Below are 11,848 nucleotides of genomic sequence, written 5' to 3' on the forward strand. Positions count from 1 at the left end.
ACTGAAACAGGCTCCAGGCTCTGAGCTGGCAGTCAGCACAGAGCCCGACGCGGGGCTCGAACCCACGAACCGCCGGATCATGACCTAAGCGAAAGTCGGACGCTCAACCGACTAAGCCACCCAGGGGGCCCCCGAGTCTCTCTTAATAATTACTTCCCCCATTGTTCTCCATGGCGTGGAGTCTTTCTGCGCAAGCACCTGAACAATCTGAAAGAATGGAGTGCATATATATATATATATATACCTCTGTGTGCCACATTAAGAAAGCATACCAAAGTCGCACAAATACAACTGACAAAGAAGACACACACACACACACAAAATACAACTAGCGCTAAACAATGCATTGGTTTACTTAAAAGCAGAACCCAATTTTCAAAGCATCAATTTTGACATCGGACTATAAAAAGATGTTCATTAAAAGCACTGCCTGGCATAAAAACAAATTGCCTGGCATAGCTTCTGGACCTATTCTTCTAAACAGACCTTTCAGATTTGTGCTTCATTTTGTGAGGAGACGGTCAACTCTAGCTGCTGGGATCATCTCAGGGCCTTGAGGACTTTAGGATTCAGGCCTGCGGATCATGGGCCATCTGTGGAATTTTCTAGAGCAGCATGAGGGAACCACATGCCTCATTCGCCAAGCCCCTGCTATACAGCAAGTGATATACTTTCAAGGGAGGACCAGATACACCAGCAACATAAAGGGACCCAGAACTACCACATTCTCCTGTGATGTGCAAAGTCATAAAAAGAAACATGAAAATAAGGTATGAAAGTTATTGTTCTTCTCATCAAGCCTGCTTGAACGTGAGAGGCTCTGGACCAGCACTGATACAGCCTTCTATCCCTCCAAAATTACGTTTTCCTCACCAGCTTCGTGGCCATGTGGCACATTCCACACACTTTACTGGTCATGATGGTGGTCAGACTATTCTGTGTACCACACAGATTTACAAGTCAACTGCTCTAGGCTGGAGTTTTGGTTTGATTTCGTTGTTGTTTTTAATCATGTCAGCCTTCCTTCCTGAGACAGACAGGTCCCATGCTTATTCAATCTGAATGTTATAGTGCCTGCTTCCTCTGGCTAATCACGCAGTGCTTATTCTTTACACAAAGTCACTATTTCAGCACTTTCAGAATTCCAGTGATCCGAGTATGAAACATGCCATCCATATTCCACACTGGTGTTACAGGGTCAACCAAAAAACACCTCATATTCTCTCCAAAATGAGCAAAAGAATTTTCCTTAGGAGATTCTAGAAATACACATCACTATTATCCTTTTGGTTTTTCCGCTCATTTGAAAAAAAAATCGCATGTATTTCAGTGCCTACTTCTCAGTTTCCCGTCCAAGTTATCTCGTATATGACACTTAAAAGACCTCTTTCTATCTCCCAGGCCACCGTCTCAAGCCTGCCCGTTGTTCTCTCCTGGATGATGTCAACAGTCCATAATGGAGCTCCAGGCCATTGTCATTCTTTATCTTCTCCAGCCTGTCTCATTCCCTTCCAGCAAGATAATCTTCCTAGAATACAGCTCTGATGGTGCCGTGTCCTACCAAAAAGCTTCAATGGCTCCCTACTGTCTCCTGAATTGAGTGCGAACTCTTTAGTTTAGCTTTCCAGGTCTCATATGCTCTAGTTTCAGCATACTATTTTTTTTTTTTTTAACTACAACCTTTCTAGATGTGCCTCTGTCTTATAAAGAAACTAGTCATAGTCCCTAAAGCAGGCAACTGTTCACATCTCCCTCCTGGAATTCTACCCAAGTCCCCATCGCAATGTTACATCCTTCAGGAGCTCTGTCATCCGGTGTTATTCCTTCTTTTCCCAGGGCATCCCCTGCACTTAAACCTCTCCACGATCCACCACCATATTCTCCCTGAAGAGCTTTTATGCGCTCTGTCTTACTGTCCCCACCGGGCGAGGGGCTACGTCTTGACTTCAGTCTTCCCAAGGTACACCATCCACTTCCACCAGTTACTATGAAACCCTCATTACACAGCGGACAAGAATACATGCTAGTTCGGGGAAAGGTGCAATGTGAGTGTTTGAAAACCCTGGAAAAAACACCAGTGATGTCTAAAAATCATGAATCGGATGCGGTCTTGCTGGCTGGGACACAGTTTGGTAAAAACAATACAGGTCACCACTCAGCAGGTGGAGCGCTACACTGCAAGGCCATCATGTGTCCTGGGAAAAACCAGAGGTGGGGGAAAGGTTTCAAAGCATTAAAAAAGACATGCCCTTAAGGGTAAGATGGTTAGGAAAAGTCCCAAACATTTAGAAACACAGACACAAGCTCACAGCCACATACAGAGTCTTGAGTCCCGTACACACCCCTTGTTCATCAAGCTTGAGCAGCTGCTCCGAGACCTTGGGGGAATTCGAAGCCTGCCTCAGGCACTGAATGCTCAGCTCCGGAATGACGTACTCCAGAACTTCTTTGAGAGGTAGTCCCCGGGCGGTACCGTGCCTGGCGGTAGAGGGTATGGCGTCTTCTAAAATGGCGCCGCGCAGGGTTGTGAGCTGCGGGGGCAAAACAGAAGGCTTCAGAACGTCACGGAAGAGTTTGTGCTTCCTCCTGGGGTACTTCTCTAAGGCGTGATTTTGGAGTTGCCTTACAGAGGAAGGAAGGGAGGTCTCTTTTCCCAGAGGAGCAAGGGAGATGACGGCTCCCGACTGGTGGATGCAAAATCCACAAAGAGTCTAAACAACAAAAGCGCACAGGGTTCGGCACTAAGCGGGGAGGGANGGTCATCAGCTCGGAGAAGCTGGAGGTCACAGGGCTGGGGCTAGTCACCGGCACCCCCTCCCGCCTCTCCCTTGTCTTTTCTTATCGCCCTGCTGTTCCACACCAACTTTTCTTCCATTCCTTTCGCTTTTTCTATTTAACTTTCCACTGCTGACCAGTCCCGAAGCTGAATGGGGATATCCGGTGACAGGCACGGGCAGGGTGATTCAGGGCTCAGAGGACTCCTCACCACCTAGTGCGACCTCGCGACTCGATGGGTCCTCAGGGCTCTGAGGAACGCCTGGGCTTGTGGCTCTGACACAAGCCCCAGAGAGGAAACCCCAGCAGGGACTGCTCTGGCTCTACCCGCCCTGACCCTGGGAAGAGAACCGCTAGCATACAAGCGAGCCGGGGTGAGGGCTGTGGCAACGATGTCCACCATGCACATAATGCTCTAGAACACCACCGCCCCACAGAGTTTTGTGCCATGATGAGAATGCTCTCTATCCATACTGGCTGATACGGGAGCCACTGGCTGGCTCCACATGGCTACTGGGCACCTGTGACATGCATGACCGAGGGACTGTCTGTAATTTCATTTCGTGACTTTAAGTAGCCACAAGCGAGGCAAGTGAGGCACTAAGCCAGGGGCCTCGGTGTGGGAGGTGCGTGGGGACAGAACCGCCACACCCACCCCGCTGCCGACTCCTGGGTTTCCTGCATTAGATTCTGAACTTGTTTGGAAGTCCTGACGTGAACTGTCCAGTTTGTAGGTGTCCTCTCTTAGCCCCTACATCTTGCATCCTTACCATTTTCTCCTTTCTATCACCTAAGGGGGAAGGAACATCGTGGCTGCTTAACATCTGTGATGGGCCTTCAAATCTGTATTTGGAATGAGATACCGTACGTAGGCTCTTTCAAAGATCTTAAAGACTACAATCAATGACATTAAAAAGCAAACTGAGTACCTTGTCTAAAATCATCTAAAGTAGGAACGTCAGAGGCTTCAGCCCAGGACAGTAACGACACACGGCAGCCATTACCTCGCTCGTCCTGAAGGCCACCCGGTAGTTGAACTGGGACCCTTCTTTTTCCTTGGCGTCTTCCACCTTCTCTCTCCGGATGCTGACCGCCACAGGGCCAAGGTTCTCATCTATCCCAAAGTAGTTCTGGTGCTCTGTAACAGGAGGCAGTGGTGACATCAAAAGAAAGGAACAAAGAACGGCCTGGGTATCTCCCAGCTTGTCTGTCAAATCTCTGAAGAGATACTGCTTGGATCTGGGTACACAACTCTCCACCTGTGTTTGGGCAAAGCATTTTGTTTCCAAGTCAGATGTATTTGTACATCTCATTTCCCATGACTTCCTCCTCTCATGTGGCTCGTCCCCACCTCGTGAGCTGCAGGAACCCTCCTGTCCCCTGCCACAATTCATGGTGTCACATGAAGAGCGTCACCGGAAGGAGTGTGCTGCCATTTTTAGAAACCGTCAAAAGAGCAATCTAGCTACTTAAAGACCATTACTGAACAGTTTCCCTCCCACTGGGAAAGTCACCTTTGTGTGACCGTGGGCCCTTGGACTAGCCAGGTAATTTTGGAGACCAATCCCCCTTCCTTAGGAGGTCACTAAAGCACCTAACCGTCTGAAGTGAAATTTTACAACAGAAAAAGCCCTAAAAGGTCATTAAGGTGCTGAGGTCAGACCATATCCATTAATTCTACACCCTGGTTTACTCTGTTATCAGCTAATCATGCTGTTCACGTAAAATCACTAGCCTGCAGGGTTCTAACCGTATAGTCTCACCGCAGGAACAGATTTCTGGGTTCCTCTGGTCCCTCTAGCACAGGAGTCCCCGAGGACACTGCTCCTCAGAGACGGTCATGAGTCTCCACTCACATTCAACAACATGTGCCCGGCACCATTTCCCAGTGGGGTCACGTTCCAGAACAAATTCCCATTCGTGAAGCGAATACACGAGCCTGAACTCTGCCAAGCTTGCTGTTTGGTGTCGGGGCTGTCTCACTGTCCCTGGACCGTGGGGTCTTGGTCTGAAGGAAGTCTGAACACTTCACTGCCACCAAACTCTTTAAGGGTCATCTTCTGATTGGACACAAACTTAACACTTAACCTAAATGGTTATTCACGCACTTTACCTTTTTTTTTTTAATTTTTTAATGTTTTATTTATTTTTGGAGAGAGAGAGAGAGAGAGAGAGACAGCATGAGCAGGGGAGGGTCAGAGAGAGAGGGAGTCACAGACTGAAACAGGCTCCAGGCTCTGAGCTGGCAGTCAGCACACAGCCCGACGCGGGGCTCGAACCCACGAACCGCGAGATCATGACCTAAGCGAAAGTCGGACGCTTAACCGACTAAGCCACCCAGGAGCCCCTCACGCACTTTACCTTTTTAGCAGCCCTAGCACACCACCAATCCATGGGGAGCAGGTGGTAAATGCAAACCCCAGGTGGTATTCATGTATTTCTTAATCAACAGGGGCAAGGTCAGTTCCCCAGGGTGTATGCTTATAAAAGAGATTTTTTTCACTCTATATGCAACACCACACGTCTCCCTGTTGACTGTCACCTTCTGGATTTTGGCCCATCATTCCTGACTCTTCATTTTAAATGTTTTCACTCATATGTGGAACAGGAGAAACTTAAAAGAGGACCATGGGGTGGGAAGGGGAAAAAACAGTTAAGGAGAAGGAAGGAGGCAAACCACAAGAGATCCTTAAATGTTGAGAACAAACTGAGGGCTGGTGGGGGTGGGGGAGAGAGGAAAGTGGGTGATGGGCATGGAGGAGGGCACTTGTTGGGAGGAGCACTGGGTGTTGTATGGAAACCAACTTGACAATAAACTATAAAAAAAAGAAATATAAGTATCAGATATTGATAGGCTTGAAGGAAATTGTAGGCATTCTAAAGCCTTTTGGTTATGCTAACATTTTCTGCCACGTTAATTTTTGAAGGAATAAGGGAGGTTATTCAGAAAGTAGAAATCAGGGTGAAAACAGCACCAGCAACGGCCAGAAAAAACACTTCCCAAAGCCAATGAGAAATATGGGTTAGATCCTGGAAAAGGCATCTACCTCTTTACCTTCACAACCATTTACTTCTTTACCTCTTACAACCAAATGAGATTCACATGGACATTATTCCTCTTTACAGTCAGGGCTACAAGCAGCAAGTCAACTAATTTTAGGGGCTGGAGGATGAATTATTGACTTACTATAAGCCTGGCCTTACACACTAGGAAACAAGTCCTTGTCATGGGTGAATTACATGCTAATAGCAGCCAGGTAAACTATTCTAGGCAAGAACACCTCCAGTGGAACCAAACACACATTGTAAAAAATGTGCGGGACTGGGGAGAGCTGACCCAGGAGCAGTTACTTGGGTTTTTCTGTTTTTTAATTATAAAAAAAAAAAAAAATTTATTTTAGAGAGAGAGGAAGAGTGTGTGCGAGCAGGGGGGAAGGGCAGAGGGAGCGGAGGGGGGTGGAGAAGGCGGGGGGAATCTCAAGTAGGCTCCACACTCAATGCGGAGCCTGACATGACCCTCAGATCATGACCTGAGCTGAAATCCAGAGTAGGCCCTCAACCAACTGAGCCACCAAGGTGCCCCATTTTATTTGGCTTTCAATAAACAATTTAAAAATATTCAATGAAAATAGAGACTAACGGTTCATTGTCTACTTCAGACTACTAGGTATATCATCATTTTGGTCATCGTTAATAACTGTTATGACTGTGGCATTATACTAGCGCCTGTGGAAAATGCACCTGAAAACTTAACATGAAATCAGTTTAGAATTTTCTTTGCTGCAGATCCTAATTGTCCTGACAAGAACTTGCACCTTTAGCTCATTTCCCATAAGGCAGATGCCTTTGGGAAAATATTCCAAAATTTCACTTAAAGCACAACCAGCCTTCATCAGGCAAAAGCTTCCTTCTCAGGGCCCATTTCGACAACTTTCCTGCAAAAATGCTCAAGTCGACTATCTTGGGGATCTGACGAACCCTGCTGATGGGAACCAAACAAGCTTCAAATTATTTTAGGGGGAGGAAGGCTGACCAGGTGAGGAAAACCTCTTCTGGTGGTGAAATGGAGAACTCAGATTAGACCTGGTGTTCCTTCTACCTATTTAGAGTTTTACTTTGTTTTGGGGATGTTTCGTGGCTCTTGGTCATTCATCCATACCCTCCTTTAGAAATCGTCCTAGGTCGTTCAATTTTTTAGGATAATGTAAATAGTATCTTTCAAAAATTTTTTGGGGCGCCTGGGTGGCTTAGTCGGTTAAGCGTCCGACTTTCGCTTAGGTCATGATCTCGCGGTTCTCAGGTTCGAGCCCCGCGTCGGGCTGTGTGCTGACAGCCAGCTCAGAGCCTGGAGCCTATTTCAGAGTCTGTATCTCCCTCTCTCTCTGACCCTCCCCTGCTCACCTTGTCTCTCTCTCTCTCTCCTAGAAATAAAAATATTAAAAAAATTTTTTTTTTAAATGTTTATTTATTTTTGAGAGGGAGAGAGAGACAGAGCATGAGCGGGGGCAGGGGCAGAGAAAGAGGGAGACCCAGAATCCGAAGCAGGCTCCAGGCTCTGAGCTGTCAGCACAGAGCCCGACACGGGGCTCGAACCCACAAACTGTGCAATCATGACCTGAGCTGAAGTAGGACACTTAACTGACTGAACCACCCAGCTGCCCCTCAAAACTTTTCCATTTCTAGTTGTATGTTTTTCGTATACAGAGAATTCAGATTGGAGACTTGATGATTTCTCCTTTTAGTCTAACCAGGTTTTGCTTTATCTACATATTCCGAAACTATGTGTTTAGGCGCTCGGAACCAACCCTTTTATTGTTATGAAATCCCCTCATTCATCTACAGGGATCCATCTTGCTTTCAAGCCCACTTCGTATCGCACTGACCAGGCACGGACCCCGCTGTTCTATTGGGGGAACCACAGCTATTGGCATAGGTAGGTCTTACTCTAAGCTGGTCCACGGCTCCAGGGAAGATTCTTCCGCCCTCCTGTCTGCAAGTACGCAGCCCAAATAAGGGGGCAGGGCTGGGCATCTCCCTGTGTGGACTTCCACTTAATCCCCCATCTCCGTTAAGTACACTAGTCCTGCTTTTAGCTCAGCTGTCTTCTCCAGAATAAACCTGGAGAAGGTTTTCTGCCTGGCTGGGGACCAGTGGTAAACAAACTGTAAGGGACAGGAGAGGAAAATCCGGTCTTTTAAACATATTTAACTGCTCCCCGGCTCTTGCCCCGGGGCCAACTCTTCTTCAGAGGTACCTGGCTCTGCGGTGTGGATGAAGTGGCTTCTGACGGGCCGTCGCTGCCACACACGCCCTCCAATCTGCAAAGCTGGTCTGGCTCTTCCATCTGGGTTGGCGAAGTCGCCTGGTGATGCTTTTCCCTAGTTCTCTTTTCCTTTGTGGCTTTATGCCCTTTTGTTATTCCTTTGCTATCATTTTCAGTGGGGTTTGGAAGAGGAAGAGATAACATAGGCTTCCAATTTGTCACAACGAACTAGCAGTCCCAAACTCATGTATTCCCAAGTATCTGTAATTCCAATAAGCCTGCTCAATGGTTTCTGAACCTGGGCTGTGCCAACTGATCATCTGTTTAACCTCGGGTTAGTTACATCACCCTTCTTAACCTCAGTGCCGGCTCCCTGCACTCCCCCCCATTATATGCAACACACTTATCCTTAATCTGAGAGAGGCATCACAACTGAAGATATGCATGTTACTGACAAAAAGCTACATCAAACACAAGAAAGGAGTGAACATTAAATAAACAGCATCGTGGGGCATTTTGAGTTTGAGCCCACGCAGTCCTACAAAGTACAAGGGTCAGCCTTGAAGGGGATTCACACTTTTGATCTCAAAATGCGGATCTATAATCACCCAGAGAGCCACACCCCATTCACTATAGTCTGTTTTAAGAACGCAGCCGCATATATTTTGCTGAATTATTTCAATCAGGAACTACAATTTTTTTTTAAACTGGAGGAATCCAAAATTTGTATATACCTTTTTTCACCAAAGACGGCAGGCAGATTTGAGAAAGACCACATTTTTCTTTCACGTCTGCCTTCCTGCACTTGTTCTCAATGTTTCTGTCCCCACTTCACACACACTCACTTTCTGAAGGCCAAGCGGAGGGAGGAAGTTCCTGCCACCAGCGACTTATAGTCATCAAACCTTCGGACGTGCCAGCTCAGAGACCTCCTGGTTGTTTTCTTTTCTTTCATTAAGTTTGTTTGTTTGTTTGTTTATTTATTTATTTAGAGGGAGCATGTGGGGGAGGGGCAGAGAGAGAGGGAGAGAAAGAATCCCAAGCAGGTTCTGCACTGTCAGCACGGAGCCGGATGCAGGGGCTCGAACTCACAAACTGTGGGGTCCTGACCTGAGCCGAAATCAAGAGCAGGCTGCCTAACGGTCTGAGCCAGCCAGGCGCCCCCTCCTAGCCGTTTTCTAAGGCGAGGCTCCATACGCTCAGTTTCGCCCTGGAATAGAGCAGGTTCCCTGGGTGTGTTTCCAAAGAGATCATAACTTGATTCTTGAAGCGGCATAACCTGCTTTTCAGCTTCCGTGCACCAGGCACAACTGGGAAGGCGTCACCCTCCGGAGGGTCCAGGAAGGGTCCCAGTTAAGCCTTCCCAATGACACCCTGGGTCTCCCTTCAGGACGCTTCAGCTTGTTCACCTGCATCCCGTGGGCCTTCCCGCCTGTGGGCAGAGGCCGACCAGCAAGGCCCCCAATGGAGCCCGCCCTGATCCCAAGTGCACAGCTTCCACAAGACCGCTCTCGGGGTGCACAGAATGCAATCCTCCCTTGGCAGAATGGAAATGAAAATCCACATATCGTGCAACTTCAACAAGAGCCAGATTAAAAAAAAAAAAGTCAGTTACCAAGATGGCAGCGGAGGAAGGGAGACTCAGAACGTGTGTCTCTGTGGTGCACTTTGGCTCCATCAGTAAAGAAAAATCTAACTCAGAGGAGTTAAAAAAAAAAAAAAGAGAGGGGTCACTTGTGGCCCCAGAGGCTGCTTCCCGATACTGCAGAACCTTGGGAGGGAGATCTATCAGGTTCACGACCAAGGAGCTGAGCAGGCGAGGATCCCCAAGCCTGCGGGCCCCCCACGGCCAGGTGTGCGGAGTAGCACCTGCCGCTTGGCCTTACGTGATGTGGCAGGTGTTAGCACGGCACCGCCCACGGCACTGCTACCCAGTCCCCCGGGCCACAGGAGGCCCCAAAACTGGGCCCCTCTGCCCTTCCTTCACTCCGTTAACGCGCACGGCAGCGTCTTTTTTTCCCCCATAAAACACGGTTTAACGTTTGTTCTTTCAACAGCAAGTTGATCCCTTCATTGGCGGCTCGCTGCCTCTGCGGGCAACATCCACGGCGGCGGCTGCTAAGTTCCCACCTACGACGTATCTCCTTTCACCTTTCCCTCCAAACCGCCGCGTGTCTGCATCTTAGGTCCGCCCTCTGTGCAGAGCCCTCTAAGACTCAAAGGAAAAAGTTGACAAGGGACGATGGATTCACGAAGGGATGAAGGCATGATGGAAGGAAGGAATAAGAACCGCAGGGCCTGCTTTGGCCGATGATAATGTTAAGGGTTGTCAGATAACTTTAAGGACTCGCAACAAGCTCCCTGCTCGTGGTTTCATGGATTAAATTACCGAATTCACCACGATGGCGAAGAGGATGCACTTTGGCTCTGTGAAGGTTCCTTTGATCAAAATTTAACCAAAGTATTAGCTAAGCTTGAAAACATGAGGTGTCAAAGCAGAAAGAATGCTCGACAAACTTTGCGTAAATAAAGTCATTTCTTCCTCCCCACCTCTGAGGAGGTAACCCCGTTTTTACAGATAATATTACAGCAGCTGATGGGTCCAATGACTTGCTCGAGGGCGCGGCCTGGTGTGACCCCAGCTGGGCTGCTCTTAGGGCTCTCCGTGTACAGCAACTCAGGGGTGACGAGAGCCACGGAAGGTCTGAATTCTGGAAATCAGCTAGTGCCTGGAACAATGAACACAGCTACAGGGGAGCCACCGAATGTGCTCTGAGCAGAAGGACGGTATCTTGGGAGACCCCGCTTTAAGCAAACCTTGAAGAGAAAGGGAAAGCCTGGAGAGGAAGGGCGGCTGGCCGAGGCTTCCTTTGCTGATCCACCATTTTCAGGGCTATTTGCTACAAGAACGGGAAGGAGGAAGAAAAGGAGAGCAGGCAGGAACTCTGCAGAAGAGCTGAGGGGCGGGGGCCGTTTCCAGGGGGAGAGCCGTCCAGCTTTGCCTTTTATTTCCTGAGTGGGACCAAGAGTGGAATAAACCCTGGGTGGGAACAAATGCAAGGTGGGGAGGATGGGCTTAGCGTCTGGGGGCGCCAAGACCACAAGGACCGTGTACCAGGAAAGTGCATGATGCAAGGAGCTCTTGCCAGTTAACTGCACCTCGGTCACACAGACACTACAGGATCGGCCACTTCTAGGGAAATAACAGAGCGTTAGTTCCTCTTCCGCAATAGCTGACGGGAAAGCCTCTGAGGCCAAAGGGTCAACGGGCTGAAATTGCACGTCATCCTCTCCGAGTTCCTAAAATGCGGCAACAGGTGGCAGCTGGGACCTCCCTGCTGCGGTGGACGTGAGAAAGCCCGGGAAGGTCCCACTGCCAGCCACATGGGGCCGGTACCACAGGAAGCCACGAGAAGCCACAAGAAGCCACAAGGCTGCATCTCCCGTGCAGGTGGGCAGCTCCTCCCTGCTGAGAGCCGGCCGGGCCTCAATGGGAGCACTGTCTGTGGGGGCGGCGCTGGCCCGGGAGAGCACGCTCAGGGACGAATGTGGGTCTCAGAATAGTCCAATTGTTAGGTGGGCCTCAGTTCACCCGTATGAATTTAATAGTGTCCAACTCCCTATTAATTTTCTTCAGTCACTGTATAAAACCAGAGGGGGGAGAAAAAAAGAAGCCGCCAGGCATGAAATTCAGAGCAAATGCAATCATGCATCGCTCAGCAATGGGGTTCATTTGACTTGTAAAGGTATATTCCCGCCCACAACTGTCACTGTCACATCAGTGACACTTAAGTGAATACGTTTGGAAGA

The 11,848-nt window shown here is 48.7% G+C and overlaps 1 protein-coding gene across 4 annotated transcripts in view; it reads right to left on the bottom strand.

The window, feature by feature from the left end:
- Positions 1-11,848, bottom strand: part of SIPA1L2 (signal induced proliferation associated 1 like 2) — a 177,764-nt gene that overhangs the window by 90,636 nt on the left and 75,280 nt on the right. For all 4 annotated transcript variants that reach the window (XM_077751641.1, XM_077751640.1, XM_077751638.1 and 1 more), the window contains exons 3-4: positions 3,780-3,913; positions 2,343-2,531 (exon numbers count right to left, since the gene is read on the bottom strand). In XM_077751641.1, the coding sequence (XP_077607767.1) occupies positions 2,343-2,531; positions 3,780-3,913 (323 nt within the window). The remainder of the gene's footprint in view (positions 1-2,342; positions 2,532-3,779; positions 3,914-11,848) is intronic.

The sequence above is a fragment of the Crocuta crocuta genome, unplaced genomic scaffold, assembly GCF_008692635.1.
Source record: "Crocuta crocuta isolate KB4526 unplaced genomic scaffold, BGI_CrCroc_1.0 scaffold59, whole genome shotgun sequence".
NCBI lineage: Eukaryota > Metazoa > Chordata > Mammalia > Carnivora > Hyaenidae > Crocuta > Crocuta crocuta.